Source organism: Podarcis bocagei (genome assembly GCF_964188305.1).
Source record: "Podarcis bocagei genome assembly, chromosome: 13".
Lineage (NCBI taxonomy): Eukaryota > Metazoa > Chordata > Lepidosauria > Squamata > Lacertidae > Podarcis > Podarcis bocagei.
In genome coordinates, this window is record NC_138138.1 from 22,404,589 (window position 1) to 22,422,706 (window position 18,118).

At 44.8% G+C, this 18,118-nt stretch overlaps 2 protein-coding genes and 1 pseudogene across 7 annotated transcripts in view; 1 reads left to right on the top strand and 2 right to left on the bottom strand.

The window, feature by feature from the left end:
* The window catches only part of CALCOCO2 (calcium binding and coiled-coil domain 2), a 33,258-nt gene extending 23,828 nt beyond the window's left edge, over positions 1-9,430 (top strand). For all 5 annotated transcript variants that reach the window (XM_081166553.1, XM_081166552.1, XM_081166556.1 and 2 more), the window contains exons 8-13: positions 117-207; positions 1,129-1,251; positions 2,296-2,382; positions 4,415-4,535; positions 7,528-7,556; positions 8,965-9,430. In XM_081166553.1, coding sequence (XP_081022679.1) covers positions 117-207; positions 1,129-1,251; positions 2,296-2,382; positions 4,415-4,535; positions 7,528-7,556; positions 8,965-9,141 — 628 coding nt within the window. In that variant the 3' untranslated portion in view covers positions 9,142-9,430. The remainder of the gene's footprint in view (positions 1-116; positions 208-1,128; positions 1,252-2,295; positions 2,383-4,414; positions 4,536-7,527; positions 7,557-8,964) is intronic.
* Positions 9,431-12,431: 3,001 nt separating this feature from the next.
* On the bottom strand, positions 12,432-13,360 carry LOC308571315 (ADP-ribosylation factor 6 pseudogene; annotated as a pseudogene). Its single transcript has one exon. The product of its transcript is annotated as an ADP-ribosylation factor 6 pseudogene (transcript).
* Positions 13,361-15,208: 1,848 nt separating this feature from the next.
* LOC308571295 (uncharacterized protein) lies at positions 15,209-16,869 on the bottom strand. Its single transcript, XM_081166920.1, has one exon. The coding sequence runs from the start codon at positions 16,452-16,454 to the stop codon at positions 15,789-15,791; it is 666 nt and encodes a 221-aa protein (XP_081023046.1). The 5' UTR covers positions 16,455-16,869; the 3' UTR covers positions 15,209-15,788.
* Between the last annotated feature and the right edge of the window lie 1,249 nt (positions 16,870-18,118).

Genomic DNA, 18,118 nt, shown 5'->3' on the forward strand with positions numbered 1-18,118 from the left:
GCGCAGGTGTGGGTTGGCATATAGCAGGCACCAAGGTGATGTATCTTGTGGCAGGGAGGCAGGGGACCTGGGCATGAGACTGCAAGAATTCATCCACTACATCTGTCCCCAAACAGAACCAAAGAAGAGAACAAAAAGGTGTTGGCTGAAAAGGAGCAGCTGGAAAAGAAGCTAAGAAACACCCTGAATTGTGTGGATCAACTTCAGGTGGGAAACTCCTGCATGTTCCCTTGGCATTTATGAGCTGCTGGAGAGTGCAGGAAGGGAACATAGGTAGTTGAGAAGGTTTCTTAAAAACCCATTTGTCCTTTGGAAAACGGGAAATGAAATGGTCTTTAAAAGCAGATGGCCAGATACACTCAAGTATTTATAATTCATCTCATTCATACACTGAGGACATGTTTTTGTTCAGATTAGAGCAGGCTTCCTCAACCTCGGCCCTCCAGATGTCTTGAGACTACAATTCCCATCATCCCTGACCACTGGTCCTGCTAGCTAGGGATCATGGGAGTTGTAGGCCAAAAACATCTGGAGGGCTGAAGTTGAGGAAGCCTGGATTTGAGGGTAGGGTTACCTCTGCCCCTCCAGATGTTGTTGGGCTACAGCTTGCATCATGGTTAACCATTGGCCATGCTGGCTTGGGTTGATGGGAGTTGGCCCTGAGCGCAGCGGACAAACTTTCAAATGGCAAGTTCCTTATTCTCTAGAAAATTCAAGGAGCGCCTGTGAGCATTAGAATGTCATACACTAAGCAGTTAGATCTAGAACCCTATAAGATAAAAGTGGGGCAAAGAATTAGAAGCACACCTAAAACCTACACAATGGGGAAAAGCTGTACATAATATTACAGTAGCCTCCCACGACATTAGACTGAGGTTAATTCAACAGAAAATACTCCTCATGAGCTACTGGACAGCAATATGGCTTAAGCCCAGGGGCAAAACACACACATGCACATGACAGATGACTGCTGGAGATGCTGACAGCCACAAGCAGACCTAACTCACCTACAATATAAAGTTAGAAATCTTAACAAAACTTGATGGGGCTAAGTTTAAGCCTGATAGTCCAGCATTCCTGTCACCATCTGCATTTGGGGAGTCATGTGTGCCTTTACTTTCATCTCAGTCCCGAGTGCAGAGTCAACAGAACAAAGTGGAAGACCTGCAAGGGGCAGTTCAAGACAAAGCAAGGCACCTGGAGCAGCTGAAGGAGGAGAATTATCAATTAAATGCCACCTTGCTTAGACAGGTAAGGTTCCCTCCCCCCTCTTCGTTGTCACAGTGGTTTAGGAGACGGTAAAAGAAAGAACACAGACATAGGGGATCTGCACAGTTTTATCTGCCAAAGCAAATGATTAAAGGTCTTGAGAGAGTTTCAGACTTCTTGAGGAGGAAGCAGCACACTTTGAGGTGGACTATTTAGAGCATGCAGGAAGTGGTTTGCTCTCTGAAGTTCAGACTTTAAAACCAGCAGGTAGCTTCTGTGCTGCTGGGCCTCCTGCCAATGGATTTAGACTTAAACAGAGATAGCATACAGCGCAATGCTGTGCAAGTCTACCCCAAAGCAAGTCTTGTTGAATTCAGTGTGGAAAATGAGTAGAGGATTGCAATATTAATCTGGACATTCTTCATGCAGGCTGCTACTCTTCCGTGAGACTTATTTTTCAGTGTTTTCCAGAGGTGGAGAACCTGAGATCTGGGGGCCAAATACAGCTTTCCAGGCCTTTATCTGGCCCTCGGGGACACTTTTTCCAGGTCACATCCCCTTCCCAAGACACCCCCCCCACCATCCCTCCTTGAGTGTTTTTGCCTGACTGGAATGTGTCCTTGAACTGTTGAAGATGCATTTGGCTTGTCTGGATGGAGGACAGAGTGAGGGCCGGTTGTGACTGTGTGCGCAAATTAGTCTACTCTACATTGTATGTGTCAGTCTGGCAACTTTTGCCTCTGGCTGTGCCTACCCCTGGCATGTGTCCCTTGGAAGGTTCCCCAGGAGGGGATGTGGCCCTTGAGCTATGAAAAAGGGTTTCCAACCTTGCTATAGTGGTTAGAGTTTTGGACTTAGACTGATTAGAACCAGGTTTAAATTTCCCATCAGCTATGAAACTGATGGGTGAGCTTGGGCTAGTCACCATCTCTCAGCCTAACCTAGCTCATAGGGTGGTTTTAACAATAAAATTGGGGGTAGCTGAGGGGTGGGTGGGGAAACCTGAGCTCCTCCAGGGAGGTGTGGTGTGAGAATGATAGGCGACATTGTCCAAATACAAATGACTTTTTTTTTACACCCCCCCAGCAAAATTTGGAGAAGAACCTGGAAGAGGAAGTTCTTTCACATCAGACCCTGCAGAAGGAAATGAATGAACTGGAAAAGGAAAACAAGGTGCAAGTTTAGTTAAATGGGGGTTGGAGAAAGAATGCATAAATGCTCCAGCGCTCTGAAAAGAAATGTTCTTTCTTTTAAGTCAGGGGTAGCCAGCTGTTGCTGGACTCTCATCAGCCACAATGGCCAATAGGAAGGAGCTGTAGTCCCACAGCATCAGGTTAACAGCCAGGGAGATTTATTGCCATCATGCCCTGCTTATGTGCACCCTAGATGCATCTGGTTGGTTGCTGTCCGAAACAGACTCCTGGAATAGATGAACCTTCAAGTCTGAACCAGCAAGGTGGTTCTTATCTAGAATTGGCAATCCTTGTACTAGGCCACTGGGAAAGCAAATCCCTAACTGCACTGGCTGCCAATTAGTTTCTGCGCCCAGTTCAAAGTGCTAGTGTTGACCTGTAAAGCTTTACACAGCTTGGGACCTCAGTACCTTAAGGGCTTCATACAAACAGATCCAGACCCCACACTTGTTGTCTGAGGCCCTTCTCTATGTCCCCTCTCTCCAAGAGGTTTGTAGGGTAGCAACACAAGAATGGTCCTTTTCCGTGGTGGCTCCCTGTCTGCAGAATGCTCTCCCCAGAAAGGCTCACCTGGCACCATCCGTATATGTCTTTGGGTGCCATGCAAAACATTCCTCTTTACCCAGGCCTTTGGCCATTAATAATCTATGGTCTGTTCAATGGGGGGGGGGCTGTTGTTATGATTATTTTTTTATTATGCTCTGTATTATTATTTTTTTATTAAGCTCTGTAAAGTATGTTCTTAATGTTGCACTCTGCCCTGGGATCTTTTGATAAAGGGTAGTATAAAAATTGAATAAATAACATTAGTAATAATAAATACAGTGGTACCTCTGGATGCGAACGGGATCTGTTCCGGAGCCCTGTTCGCATCCTGAACCGAAAGCAGCCTGCGTCTGTGCGTGTGCGGGTCGTGATTCGCTGCTTATGCACATGGCATCATTTTGAGCGTCTGTGCATGCACGAGTGGTGTAACCCAGAAGTAACGCTCTCCGTTACTTCCGGGTCGCCGCAGAGCGCAACCCGAAAACGCTCAACCTGAAGCTACTTCAACCCGAGGTATGACTGTAATGATTTATGAAGACAAGCTTGTAAGAAACGGCTCACCTGGTTTCTTGTGGCAAATCAAAACAACAACTAAGTGTGCAGTGCCTTAAAGACTTAACAATTTTATTATAGCATAAGCCTCCATGGGCTACAGTCCACTCCATCACATGTCGTATGCTATAGTCCAGGCAACTTTATATCTCTGTGCTGTGTTTGCTATAAGAGACTAGCAGGTTTACCCCTCTGGAAATGTAAAACAAGCAAGCAGTGCTTCCAGGCAACCAAACTGAAGCAAGGAAGCTTTCATAAACTGGAATGCTCTTGGTTCTTTGAAACTGTCTGTGTGTGTGTGCCAAAGGACAAATATAAGTATGGCTAAGCAAGTGGGGCAATAAAGAGAGTATATGGGCATGTAACTTTTCATGGCCTTATATGTGAAGCTGCTTTGAAGGACCCTGAATGACAAGAGAAGCCATCAGTAAATTAGCGATGATGATGATGATAATACAGCACAGCTGTTGCACTCTGCCCAAGAGTATTCCTGAACCCTACCATTGGATTAACGGCTGGTTCCTGCCTCCCACCCTGCCTCCCACTTCTTATGAAACACCAAAAATGGCATTGTCCAGTCAAAAGTATTCTTGCCAATCCCCTTCCCCTGAATTGGTACAAATTGTCTGGCATTATAACACAAGAGCAAGGGGAATAGGAAAGAAACAGGTTTCCTTTAGTGCAAGTGTGAAGAAAACCTGTGGATGTTCAGATACTGATGGACTGCAAATCCTATCAGTCCTGATATTGGCAGTGCTGGCTGGGACTGATGGGAGTTGTAGTCCAGGAACATCTGGATCCCACTCTTAGCCACGGCTTTCTGTATTTCAGATTTGAGGAACTTCTTCAAGCTGCTTGCAAACTGTAACTCCAGGTGATCCTGGCTTCTCATTCTACCATTTGTTTCTTTGCAGAGATTAAGGCGGGAGAATGAGGAACTAATGGTGCACCTTCCTGAAATTCTGGATCATCCACCTGGGGTCCTAACCCAGTCACCGGAAAACTCAGTCCTGGTGTATGGGAATCCCTATACTGGTGAGTACATTAGAGAATCCACTTAGAAGAGTCCAACTGGAGGCAAAGGAGCATGCATTTACGTCTTGATGTTAGCATGCAGAAAGCCCCAGATTCAATCCCTGGTATCAGGGAGAGACTCCAGTCTGAAAACTCAGGAAGTCAGTATAAACAATACTAACCTAGATGGACCCATGATCTGACTTGGTACAAAGGAGCAGCTTCTTTTCATTGCATCCAGATGCGTATGTTTAATCTGTTTTGGTCTTCTTGCCCTCTAGTTTTATCATTGCCCCCTGTTGGTGCTTCCAATCCTCTCTTCCTCCCTGCTATCGGTTCTTACTGTATTTTCTGACTGCCTTTCTGCTGTTTTATCCTTGATCTCAAATATGATCAAACTGCTCTGCCTCCACTGTCAGTATACAGGTGAAACTCGAAAAATTAGAATATTGTGGAAAAGTTCATTTATTTCAGTAATTCAACTTAAAAGGTGAAACTAATATATGAGATAGACTCATGACATGCAAAGCGAGATATGTCAAGCCTTTATTTGTTATAATTGTGATGTTTATGGCGTACAGCTGATGAAAACTCCAAATTAACAATCTCAGAAAATTAGAATATTAAATGAAATCAGCAAAACAAGGACTGCAAATAGAGCAATATCGGACCTCTGAGAAGTAGAAGCATGCACATGTACTCAGTACTTGGTTTGGGCCCCTTTTGCATCAATTACTGCCTCAATGCGGCGTGGCATGGATGCTATCAGCTTGTGGCACTGCTGAGGTGTTATGGAAGACCAGGAAGCTTCAATAGCAGCCTTCAGCTCTTCTACATTGCTCGGTCTCATGTCTCTCATCTTTCTCTTGGCAATGCCCCATAGATTCTCTATGGGGTTCAGGTCAGGCAAGTTTGCTGGCCAATCAAGCACAGTAATCCCATGGGCATTGAACCAGGTTTTGATACTTTTGGCAGTGTAGGCAGGTGACAAAGTCTTATTGGAAAATGAAATCAGCATCCCCATAAAGCTCGTCTGCGTAAGGAAGCATGAAGTGCTCCAAAATCTCCTGGTAGACGGCTACGTTGACCCTGGACTTAATGAAGCACAGTGGACCAACACCAGCTGATGACATGGCTCCCCAAATCTCTTTTCTGATGAGAGCAGCTTTTGCATCTCACTTGGAAACGAAGGACCCAGAGTCTGGAGGAAGAATGGGGAGGCACACAATGCCAGATGCTTGAAGTCCAATGTGAAGTTTCCACAGTCTGTGTTGATTTGGGGAGCCATGCCAAACCTGGGCCTCCAGCTGTTTTTCGGACTACAATTCCCATCATCCCTGACCACTGGTCCTGCTAGCTAGGGATAATGGGAGTTGTAGTCCAAAAACAGCAGAAGACCCAAGTTTGGGAAAGCTTGATCGACATGCACACATTTCTCTGTCTCTACCCATCTCTCTGAATTCAACCTATTAGTCTGTCCTTCAGCCAAGGACAATGCATTTCTTTCTTTCTTTCTTTCTTTCTTTCTTTCTTTCTTTCTTTCTTTCTTTCTTTCTTTCTTTCTTTCTTTCCTTTTTAACTTTTGCCCATCAGAGGCAACTCTTCCCTCAACTCCACAGTTTTCACTTCTGTGTCGTTTTCCTCTAAAATGTGGCTTTTTCCATCTGTCACTGTACTTGTTCTTGTTCCAAACATCTCTCAGGGCAAAACTGCGTGTTATTATGTGGGAAATCCCTAACTGATCTCCCAGTGTGCTTCTTTAAATTTGAAACATAAGGCACTTCTAACTCTCTTGTTTCACGGGTTAGAAGTTTTTGGTTAACTACAAACATACCTTTCTATTGAATGCATTTTGACCTCCCCTGGGCTTGGCACCTTGTCCCCTGTTGCAAATACCCTTTTCTTTCCCTTATTTTCCTGAGGGCAGGGACTCTGCCTGCTTGTTCTTTACACAGTGATGAGGGTCTGTTCTAGACACTTAATAACCATGTTTAATATTTATCAGACTGCCATACTGCTTTTTTGCCTGCATAGGAAGGAACAATGTGGACAGCACACAGTGAACTTTGGTGCAGGAAAACAGTGGTTTACTGGAATGGCAGTTGGAATATGTTGAAATGGGAATGGGCACAGAGTCCTGCACAGTCCCTTTGCCTGAAATGCCCTCTGTTCCATCAGATGGTCTTGTGTGCAACAGATTTTTCATCCAAATGAAATTTGCAAGGAGATATACACTGCCATCTTCTGTGCATTTGTTACTCGACCTACACGTGCGGTCATGTATTGCAGTGCTGGATGCTTTGTGCAGCAGATTGTAATAGCTTTATAGGAAGCTGCCTTATACAGAGTCACACCATTGGTCCAGTACTGCCTTCACTGACTGGCAACAGCTCTCCAGGGTCTCAGACAGGAGCCTTTTCCCAGAGTCAACTGGGGATTGAGCATGGAACCTTCTGTTTGCAAAGTATGAACCTCCGTGATTGAGCAGAACCCTTCCCTATACAGTGGTACCTTGGTTCCCAAACTTAATCCGTTCCAGAAGTCCATTCCAAAACCAAAGCGTTCCAAAACCAAGGCACGCTTTCTCATAGAAAGTAGTGCAAAATGGATTAATCTGTTCCAGACTTTTAAAAACAACACCTAAAACAGCAATTTAACATGAATTTTACTATCTAACGAGACCATTGATCCATAAAATGAAAGCAATAATCAATGTACTGTACTATAAAATAAATAAGACAGTATTGTAGATGATAAAAAATTTAAAAAATAAAAATATTCTTACCTGCACTGATAATAGTCATTGTTTGGATGGGGTTTTTTTATCCATTTCTGCAGTCAATCAATCAGTAGCTGAACTGGGTTCCACACAGTCACAAAAACAAATTAATAAAAAAGCCTCAAAAACATAAAATAAATAGCAAAATAAAAGTGCCAAACTTTTAGATAGATCAGTTTATGTAAGAGCATTGCATTTTCTTGTTATGGCTAAGATGTGTCATTTTTTTTGCAGTAAACCCAGCAATTCCTGAGACAGAGTTGGTAAGTTTGTGTGTGTGTTTCATGAGATTCTGGGGGTTTTTTCTGTTCTGTTTCATTTGTTCCCCAGTATTTTTGCTTACTGTGCCACCATCCATATACATGACGTTTGTTCAAGTCCCTGCCCCCAGGAGCATAAAGTCTATAAACTACACAATGGGAGACAACAGAGGAGGGGGAAGGAATTGGAGGCAGGGATTAAACAAGGGGAAGAACATGTGATGATTGCTGTTATGCATACATAACACAGTAAACACCACATCACTGTCCTTTAGCATGGTATTTAGGGTGCTTTAAGCCAAGGTTCAGAATTTAGTGAGGATTCCATACAGCATGGAATCAGATATGGGGTTGCTTTAAAAGCTCTTAAGCTGCTAGTTCTGTTTAATCTACAATTTAGAGCTATAACTTTTCCCTCCTGTCCATTTTCAAAATTATATCCAACGCCCGTCCACCTCTGTGTTGCCCTTTCTTTATAATAATAGAGATATACAGCCTGGAAGAAAGTGTTGGAAAGCTTGAGAAGGGCAGAGAAAGCTGGGGATGGGTCATCTGCAGGGAAATGGACTGGCCTCTCTTCCTCGCACTTTTAACTCCCTTTTTAAGTGATCCTAAGGAGGGAGGCTAAACCTCTGAAACTTCAGTAAGAGCCCGAGACTTTACAACCCTAATAGAGCGATTGCAGATGGGTGCTCATTCTTAACACTTTTTCACTTCCCCCACACCCTACCTTACCAGGTTTAAAATATATATATCTGTCCACTGTTAAGCTGTTTTGGCAGGAAATACCCACAAGAAGGATGGGCAGCAAATGAGGTGGTGGTTCCAGGCCCTTAAGTTCTGTCGCCCTTGCCCTCGTTGCCCTGCCCTAGCCAGCCTCAGGTACCCGTGCTCAGTTGCATTTTTGCAGCAGATAATCTGCCTCTCCCGGTATGCCCCACGGAGAGCCTCAAGGTCCATAAATAGCAACACCCTAGTGGTCCCGGGCCCTAAGGAAGTTAGATTAGCTTCAACCAGAGCCAGGGCCTTTTCAACACTGGCTCCGGCCTGGTGGAACACTCTGCCTCATGAGACCAGGGCCCTGCAGGATCTGATTTCTTTCCGCAGGGACTGTAAGACAGAGTTTTTTCCGCCTGGCCTTTGGCTTGGAGCCAGTTTGATTCCCTCCCCCTCTTTCTTTTTCCTTTCTCCTCCTGTGATGAGGCTACATTTTAATATTTTAATGTTTCAATATTTTAATGTTGTATTTTAATCTTGTTTTTAAGTTGTATTCATTCAACTTGTTTTTATTATTGCTTGTTAGCTGCCCTGAGCCAAGCCTTGGCTGGGGAGGGCGGGGTATAAATAAAAATTATTATTATTATTATTATTATTATTATGCTTCCATGTTCTCATTCTCGGCTCCATTTAGGTCTCCGTGAGAAAATGTCCCATGTGCGATGAAGTCTTCCCTAATGACATCGGGGAGCAGCAGTATTCAGATCATGTACGGAGCCACCTTCTGGAGTGTCCGTACTGCGACGAGAGCTTTGACAACTCCAATAAGCAAGTGTATGATGACCATGTCTACTGCCACGGCTTAGACTAAATTTTGGTCTACTTGCATAAGCTACAAAGGGATAGTGCCTCTTTATCTTACCCCACTTCCCCACCGCCTTTTTAATGTTATGACAGAGACTGGCACAGAAGGATTTCTGTGCTGTTAGACTCGCCATGCCAGGGGAAAACTTGTTGCTGGGACTGCAGCATTGTTCATTTCCTTCCGTCTGTTCTGCACACCTGTTAACTGCTAAATGCACTATGCTTCCGCTATGGAAAAGGACACATATTTCTTGACTAAGTACATCTTTCAACAGATTAAAGCTCGTTACAAGTTATTTCAAAGGGATGAGCATTTTATTAAAATGAATGGTGATTTTCTTCCTATACGTTTGCAACTGACAGAAACCCCTACAGCAGAAGAGATTTGTTTTGTTAACAATAGTTTGTCTAGCTGTCTAAACTATAGAAATTCCACCTTTGCTTGCTTTGTGTCCTGTTCTCGATAAAGGAAGTAGATAATTGTGAAACACCCCAGAAGTGTAGTAGCATCCTTACCTGCCTTCAGGCTGTTTTGGACAAAGATAAGAAGAGAAGAAAGTTTATGTGCTCGCCAGTAGTGCATCACATCTTGGGTGAAGTGCTTCTGAATGGTGGCAGTGGCGTAGCGTGGGTTGTCAGCACCCGGGGCAAGGCAAGTAATTTGCGCCCCCTAACCCGTGGATTTGCGCCCCCTAACCCGTGGATTTGCGCCCCCTAACCCGTGGATTTGCGCCCCCTAACCCTAACCCCCAGATGTTGCGCCCGGTGCGCCCGGCCCCCCCCTGCACCCCCCACGCTACGCCACTGAATGGTGGTGTTTAGGGGGGGGAAAGCAGAGAGCTCAAACTTGGTTTCAACTAAAATACTAGTGTCCAGAATGCCTTTGTGACTGAACAGGAGCATGATGCACGAGTGAAAATTAAGTCAAAATGTCTCGCACCATCAAAAAGCCACTTTGCTTTCCAAGGAGTGGAAGCATTTTGAGAAGTGAAAGAGGGTTGGCTGGTGGGCCATAATTTCATAACTCCCCACGCCATTCCCCAAAGTGACCATGCCAGCAAGTTTAGTAGCCACAGGATTACTTTCTCCAGGCATTTTTTGCTTCCAGGCAGTCAACTGGGGAAAGAGTGGTAGCTTGGCATCCTTGAACGGAATCGGACTCACCATGCTGGATAGAGTGGGGGGTTGTTTTCCCATTGCTGACCATTACGCTATAGGCAGAACTCGCCAGAAAGCTGTTCTCTGTGCAGCCCCACTGAAATGAATGGGAGCAGTTTAAGAACAGCGCATCTTACACAGGTCATCCGCGGTAAACTCTGTTCAAAACAGTGGTGGCATGAGGGGGGAAAATACTGGGATAGAAGTAGGCCGAAGAGGCCTAGTGGATTCTGTGGTGGCAAGCTCTGTGTGATGTTTTATGTTTAGGACTTACCCTAAATCATTCACATTTTGCGGCACGACTGCTGTCAAAAGCACATTTACTGAGAAATGAGCCCCACTGATTTCAGTGAGCCTTACTTCCAAGTAAATGGGAGGGCAGTCTCAAAGACTCTGGTGCCACACCTGCCTCTGAGCCCGCCCAACAAATCTGACTGGAGTCTGTGTGTGTCCTTATAGCGGGTATAAAGAACCCGTGGGCACCAGAACAGCCATCAGGTAAACATTAGGAGATGAAACTCTCCTAATTCAGAGTATGTGATATGTAGGCTACTTTGTCTCTTCCACATTCACTTGTCTTTGGGTTGTTTTGCCAGACTGTGAGGCAATGGCTACTTTCCGGGCTGCTTCGAAAGCCTCCTGTCTCTTTAGCCCATGGAATGTAAGGCTCAGGGCCTTGAAATGGTTCTGTTCTAAGAATTTCTTCTTTAATCCTCTTATTTATCTACCGCCTCCAAATGGTAACTCAGGAATCAAAGTGACAACGTTAAAAACAAAACAAAAACCCACATTTTAATAGAAGAGAATCTTCATGATTTCATTGCTGTTTGGGAATTTGCAAGGCTCAGTGCAAACTTGGATTCTCTGATTTTTTAAACAAGCCACCTTCAACTTATATTCCTGCTGATTACGTATGTAGAATACTTGTTCAAAAGAATCTTTGTAATTTTGATGTAGATGTGTTCTCCTATGCAAGACCAAAAGCTGTAACATGGTTAATTGCCTACTATGTATTGATTACTGATAGACCTCTAATGTTGTTGGGGGAAATCCATTTTGTGTTTTAATAGCGTTCTGCTTTCAACTACTTTTGATGATTGCTTTTTAAAAGCATGGTATGTTAACACTTCTTCCAATGCTGAAAATGTAAAGATGTATTGGTTGGCCTCCTGCAGTGTAATATTAAATAAGTGGACTTCAGTTTTTCTCATCTTATATTTCAAAGCAGCCAACTGGGAACTTCATTCTGCGCTCTTTCCCTTTGATTCCAGTGATTAGAATATGTAATGGGGTGGGGGGGAGAGACAGACAGACAGAAAACACAAACAATTAATCACAAGAAGAGCCCTATGGGATCAGACCAAAGGTCCATCTTTCCCACATTCTATGATGACCACAAACAAAATCTGTGAACTACCCTGAGACTTGCGGGTATAGGGCGGTGTACAAATTTAAAGAAGGATAACAACAACAACCTGAGCGCAACAACACTCTCCCTCTCCCACCCCCAGTGATTCCCAGTAATTGGTATTCAGACTCATACCAGTGTGTGATTTAGGTACAATCTGTTCTGCAAGAAGCTGTCCCAAGATGTTTTGCTGCCTGTGGAGAAGGACAAGGGGGTGCCCTCCCTCCCGCCCGCCCGCCAGTCCCATATACAGGTATGCCCATGACCACTCTGGCTCTTCAATCTTATTTAAATAGTACAAAGGAGGCAACGTCTCCCAGTGCCCCTCCAAGCACAGCTCTGTCCTCTTAACACCTCGCTGCCACTCCTTTCCCCAAAATGCCCTGCATCTGCCCCTTAAGAAAAGAAGAAGCGTATATTGATTTTCAAATATGCAGCAGCTCGGCAGCTTAAAGCAATATACACAGCAGTGACGAAGGAAAAGAGCGCCACTGCCCCATGGAGCACAGGTCAATGTACTACAATGAGAATAAAGATCAAGTCTCTTCCGTGTAAGGACAATACGAAAGCCCAGCCCGGATTATTTTAATATGTCTTTTTAAAAATAATTATTCATTATTATTTTTTAGAAAACATAGATTTCTTTTCAATTTAATTAAAATGGTTTGACATAACAGTAATAAAACATTTTTTTAAAAACAAAAAGCAACTGATTAGCAGGATGTCTACTCTGGGGTTGTGACTATTTACCCTGGGCTTTGCGATACACCTTGACCATCTCGGACAGCTTCCACATGGCCTCAGGGATTCCATCTCCGTTCACAGCACAGCAGCCCTGCACATGCCACTGGTGCCCTCGCAGTTTCCTCAGCCCCATTTTTTCGGCCACTTCTAGTGGGGGCCACGCTCCAGGCAAGTCTTGCTTGTTGGCCAGCAGCAGTATGGGCACGTCTTGCAAGTCCTTGGCCTCCAGCACGACTTCCAACTCAGACTTGGCCTCCTCAAAGCAAGTGCAATCTGCACTGTCCACCATGAAAACCAGCCCATCTGTGTTGGGATGGTGATGCCTCCACAGTCCTCTAATCAGGCCTTGACCAGCCACCTCCCAAATGATGAAAGAGACGTTGTTGATATGCTGTATCTTTTCCACATTGAAGCCGATGGTGGGAATGGTCGTGACGGTTTCGTTCAGCTTCAGCTTATAGAGGAGGGTGGTTTTGCCTGTTGCATCCAGGCCCAGCAGGAGAATCCGAGCCTCCGTCCCATAGAAGCTCTGCAAAGCACTCTGAATCCGGCTGAGTAAGAGTCCCATGGTGAAACACCACCGCCGTTCTTCTCCAGATGCAGGGAATGTGACACATGGGGAAGAATCGCCTTCCTTTTTATGGTCGGCTGTTGTTTCATTGGCTCAACTCTAGGGGGTGTGATGTGGAACTGTCATTACTGTCTTGTTGGCAGCAGTCATGCTGGAAGTTTTGCAGAGCACCTTTTCTGATGCAAGAAGTTTTGATGTAACCAGCACCTGGCCATCTAATAGGACCGGTTCAGCGTTCTGTCTGTACAAGTCATGGAGTGAGTTTTGCTGCTGCTTGTGTTGCAAATAGCTTTTAGTTCATATCCGCAAATCCAGTTTTGCTATGGGGTTATTTGAATTCGTTGCAGAGCCTTTTGGCAAGGCGACAGATGTTTTTCATCACAAGATTGAACACAATTGAACACAAGAAGAGCCCTACTGGATCTGACCAGAGGCCCATCTAGTCCCACATTCTGTTCTCATATTGGATGGCTCTATGGTCTAAACCACTGACCCTCTTCGGCTTGCCGATCGGAAGGTAGGCAGTTCGAATCCCTACGACAGGGTGAGCTCCTGTTGCTCTGTACCATCTTCTGCCAACCTAGCAGTTCAAAAGCATGCCAGTGCAAGTAGATAAATAAGTACTACTGCAGAGGGAAGGTAAACAGCATTTCTATGCGCTCTGGATTCCATCACGGTGTTTCATTGCACCAAAAGCTGTTTTCTCATATTGTCCACATGACCTGGAGAGTTGTCTGTGGACAAACGCCGGCTCCCTCGGCCTGAAAGCGAGATGAGCGCCGTAACCCCACAGTCGCCTTTGACTGGACTTAACCATCCAGGGGTCCTTTACCTTTAGCTTTACCTTATCATAGTGGCAAACCAGATGACCATGTGATGACCACAAGCAAAATCTGTGAACCACCCTGAGACTTGCGGGTATAGGGTGGTGTACAAATTTAAAGAAGGATAACAACAACAACCTGAGCACAACAACACTCTTCCTCTCCCACCCCCATTGATTCCCGGTAATTGGTATTCAGACTCATACCAGTGTGTGATTTAGGTACAATCTGTTCTGCAAGAAGCTGTCCCAAGATGTTTTGCTACCTGTGGAGAAGGACAAGAGGGTGCCCTCCCTCCCTCCCTCCAGTCCCATATACAGGTATGCCCATGACCACTCTGGCTCTTCAATCTTATTTAAATAATACAAATGAGGCAACGTCTCCTAGTGCCCCTCCAAGCACAGCTCTGTCCTCTTAACTGCAACTCCTTCCCCCAAAATGCCCTGCATCTGCTCCTTAAAAAAAGCATACAGTGGTACCTCGGGTTAAGAACTTAATTCATTCTGGAGGTCCGTTCTTAACCTGAAACTATTCTTAACCTGAGGTACCACTTTAGCTAATGGGGCCTCCCGCTGCCGCCTCACCGCCGCTGCGCAATTTCTGTTCTCATCCTGAAGCAAAGTTGTTAACCTGAGGTATTATTTCTGGGTTAGTGGAGTCTGCAACCTGAAGCGTCTGTAACCTGAAGCGTATGTAACCCGAGGTACAACTGTATACTGATTTTCAAATACATAGCTCCTCAGAAGCTTAAAGCCATAGAAACAGCAATGGGGGGGGGGGGGAGTGCCACCGCCCCATGGAGCACAGCTCAATGTACTACAGTGAGAATAAAGATCAAGTCTCATCACTGTAAGCACAATATGAAAGGGAATGGGAGCCGCCACCTCACTCTGTGCCAGCCCAGATTATTACAACTAAACCATACGAGGGTATCAAGTAGAAGGAGATGTACACAAACACTGGAGGAGCTAAATGTGTTGAGCAGATAGCATGGCTGTATTCACACTCAGGGCCTCTGAGAGCGACATGGAGATTACGGGTTGTATCCAATGCTAGTCCTTCTCTGAGTAGACCCACGGAAGTTATTAGACATAACTAAGCTTGAGTCATAATCCAACTAGCATCGGATACAACCCATGAATTAGCAGCTTTCACCATAAAGACCTCAAATCTGGTTTCCAATACACTGTCTGTGAACCCCATTTCTTGAACCGCTGGCAGCCCTAATGTATTTTAAAGACCAAGTTATAAGCCACACTCTGGAGATAAAGAAAATGCCAAGAGATTTTAATATGTCTTTTTAAAATTTATTATTCATTTTGTTTATAGAAAAAAGAGATTTCTTTTCAATTAAATTAAAATGGTTTGACATAACAGTAATAAAACATTTTGAAAAACAGAACTGGCAAAGTACAATCCTACAACATTAAAGAAGAGAGAAATCATTTGAGCTATGGTACAAAATAAGAGGGAAAAGAAGGGCTTTTCCAGTACACAAGTGCGAAGTATGATCAACATTATATCACAGCAGCACTCAGATAACCTAGGATCCAGAGATTATAGTGGTGCGGCTGATTATTCAAGTTTTAAAGTCCAGGAAATTTCGTTTTGGTTAATGATGTGTTGAACAAAAGGAAAAGCAGAAAGGTTGGCCCATAAGAAACATTCTGAATTAAGAAAATGCCTTTGTATCGGTCCAGACAATGGATTACAAAAGTCCTGTGAATAGTCCAATAGTGTACCATGTTCAGTGTCCAAGAAGCACACTAAGGCATGTGCACCTTCTCCCAAATCCCATGGCAGCAGTGGATAAGCAGGACAGAGTCCCATATAGACCTTGTGCAGATGAAGGCATCTCCAGGGCATCTCAGCCAGAAGAAGCAACTGATTAGCAGGATGTCTTGTGTCCTCCATGCAACATGGGGGTCTTTATATGCCTCCCCAATTGACTATTTACCCTGGGCTTTGCGATACACCTTGACCATCTCGGACAGCTTCCACATGGCCTCGGGGATTCCATCTCCGTTCACAGCACAACAGCCCTGCACATGCCACCGGTGCCCTCGCAGTTTCCTCAGCCCCATTTTTTCGGCCACTTCTAGTGGGGGCCACGCTCCAGGCAAGTCTTGCTTGTTGGCCAGCAGCACTACAGGCACATCTTGCAAGTCCTTGGTCTCCAGCAGGGCTTCCAACTCAGACTTGGCCTCCTCAAAGCGAGTGGAATCTGCACTGTCCACCACGAAGACCAGCCCATCTGAGTTGGGATGGTAATGCCTCCACAGGACTCTGATCCGGTCTTGACCACCCACATCCCACATGGTGAAAGAGACGTTGTTGATGGGCTGAATCGTTTCCACATTGAAGCCGATGGTGGGAATGGTCGTGACGGTTTCGTTCAGCTTCAGCTTATAGAGGAGGGTGGTTTTGCCAGCTGCATCCAGGCCCAGCAGGAGAATCCGAGCCTCCGTCCCATAGAAGCTCTGCAAAGCACTCTGAATCCGGCTGAGTAAGAGTCCCATGGTGAAACACCACCGCCGTTCTTCTCCAGACGCAGGCAATGTGTAGCTTGGGGAAGGATTGCCTTCCTTTTTATAGTTAGTCGGCTGTTGTTTCATTGGCTCAACTCTAGAGGGTGTGATGTGTAACTGTCATTACTGTCTTGTTGGCAGCAGTCATGCTGGAAGTTTTGCAGAGGAGCTTTTCTGATGCAGGAAGTTTTGATGTAACCAGCGCCTGGCCAGCTAATAGGACCGGTTCCGCATTCTGACAGTACAAGTCATGGAGTGAGTTTTGCTGCTGCTTGTGTTGCAAATAGCATATCAGCAACTCCAGTTTTGCTATGGTTATTTGAATTCGTTGCAAAGCCTTTTGGCATGGTGACAGTGTTTTTCTTTTCTTTAATCATGTGAAAATACCATTGGCAGTTTTTCATCATCTAAAAAGCAGAGCTTCTTAAGACCCACAAAGTTCTGGCTTGATTGGTTGCCATCCCCATATCTCTTGAAACCACAGGCAAAATCTGGCAGATAACGAACATGCACCATGCATTTAGAACACAGTCTTTTCCTTTTATGTATAATTCCCCCCATCCTGATCTGGCGGAAAACGTGATGTAGCAGGATGAATAAAAACTGATGATTAAAAATAAATTGAAATGGTATTGTCTTTTAAAAATTCGTGATCTTATTGACTGTTCAGCTCCATGTGTTTCTACTTGGGAGTTCAATAGGACTTATTCCTTTGGGAGTATGTTTAGGATTGCAGCCTAAGCTGCTTTCTCAAAGATACCTGTTTATGCAGAGAGAGTGGATATATTGTGCAGGTTTAGAGGTCTATATTTTTTCTTTAGAGTGAACACATTTTATAATATTTTACAGGTTGTTTTTTTTTAAAAAAAGAACATGTATTTATAATTTTGTGTTTTATTATTGTAAATTGTATGGGATGCCTCTGGGTATGTGAAGTGACATGTACATATAATAAACTTAATTAATATTAAATGATTTAGCACAAGCCTTCGGTGTCCTATGACCCCCAAATGTGAGATGTGTGCCTATATAGCCAGCTCGAGACTTCACGGCCTCTGTAACAACCATGGGGCTCTCTTAGTACATCACTGTCCCAACATATATGGATATGCCCTTGAACTGGTCTTTGCCACAGGGCGGATTGCTAATATTTGGTTGATTGGGGGAGGGGGCTCATTTTTCACAGATGGAACATTCCCTGGTGAGGTTTGGACTGCTTCAAGCTGCAGGGACCAATTGTGTTCCACTGCTCCTGGAGGCTTATGGAATCTAATGGATTCTTGAATGTTCTGGGGAGTTAACATGGCTGGTGCTCCTGTCAGGGCTCTTGTTAATTTGGAATGGTAAAATGCATAGAACCATCTACACAATCACTCCTGAGTGCGCTCACTGTTGCTGTGGAGCACATCATCTAGTCGGTGGGGCGCAGGTGGCACTGTGGTCTAAACCACTGAGCCTTTTGGGTTTGCTGATCAGAAGGTTGGTGCTTTGAATCTCCACGACGGGGTGAGCTCCCATTGCCTTATCCCAGCTTCTGCCAACCTAGCAGTTTGAAAGCACACCAGTAGATAAATAGGTATCACTGCGGCGGGAAGGTAAACAGATGTTACAGTGTTCCGTTAAAGTTAGATGAGCACCGCAACCCCATAGCCGCCTTTGACTGGACTTAACTACCATGAGATTCCTTGCCTTTTACCTTACCTCTAGTCACCTGTGTGTGATGAAACAGGAGGCTTCGCGGCTAGAGTGCA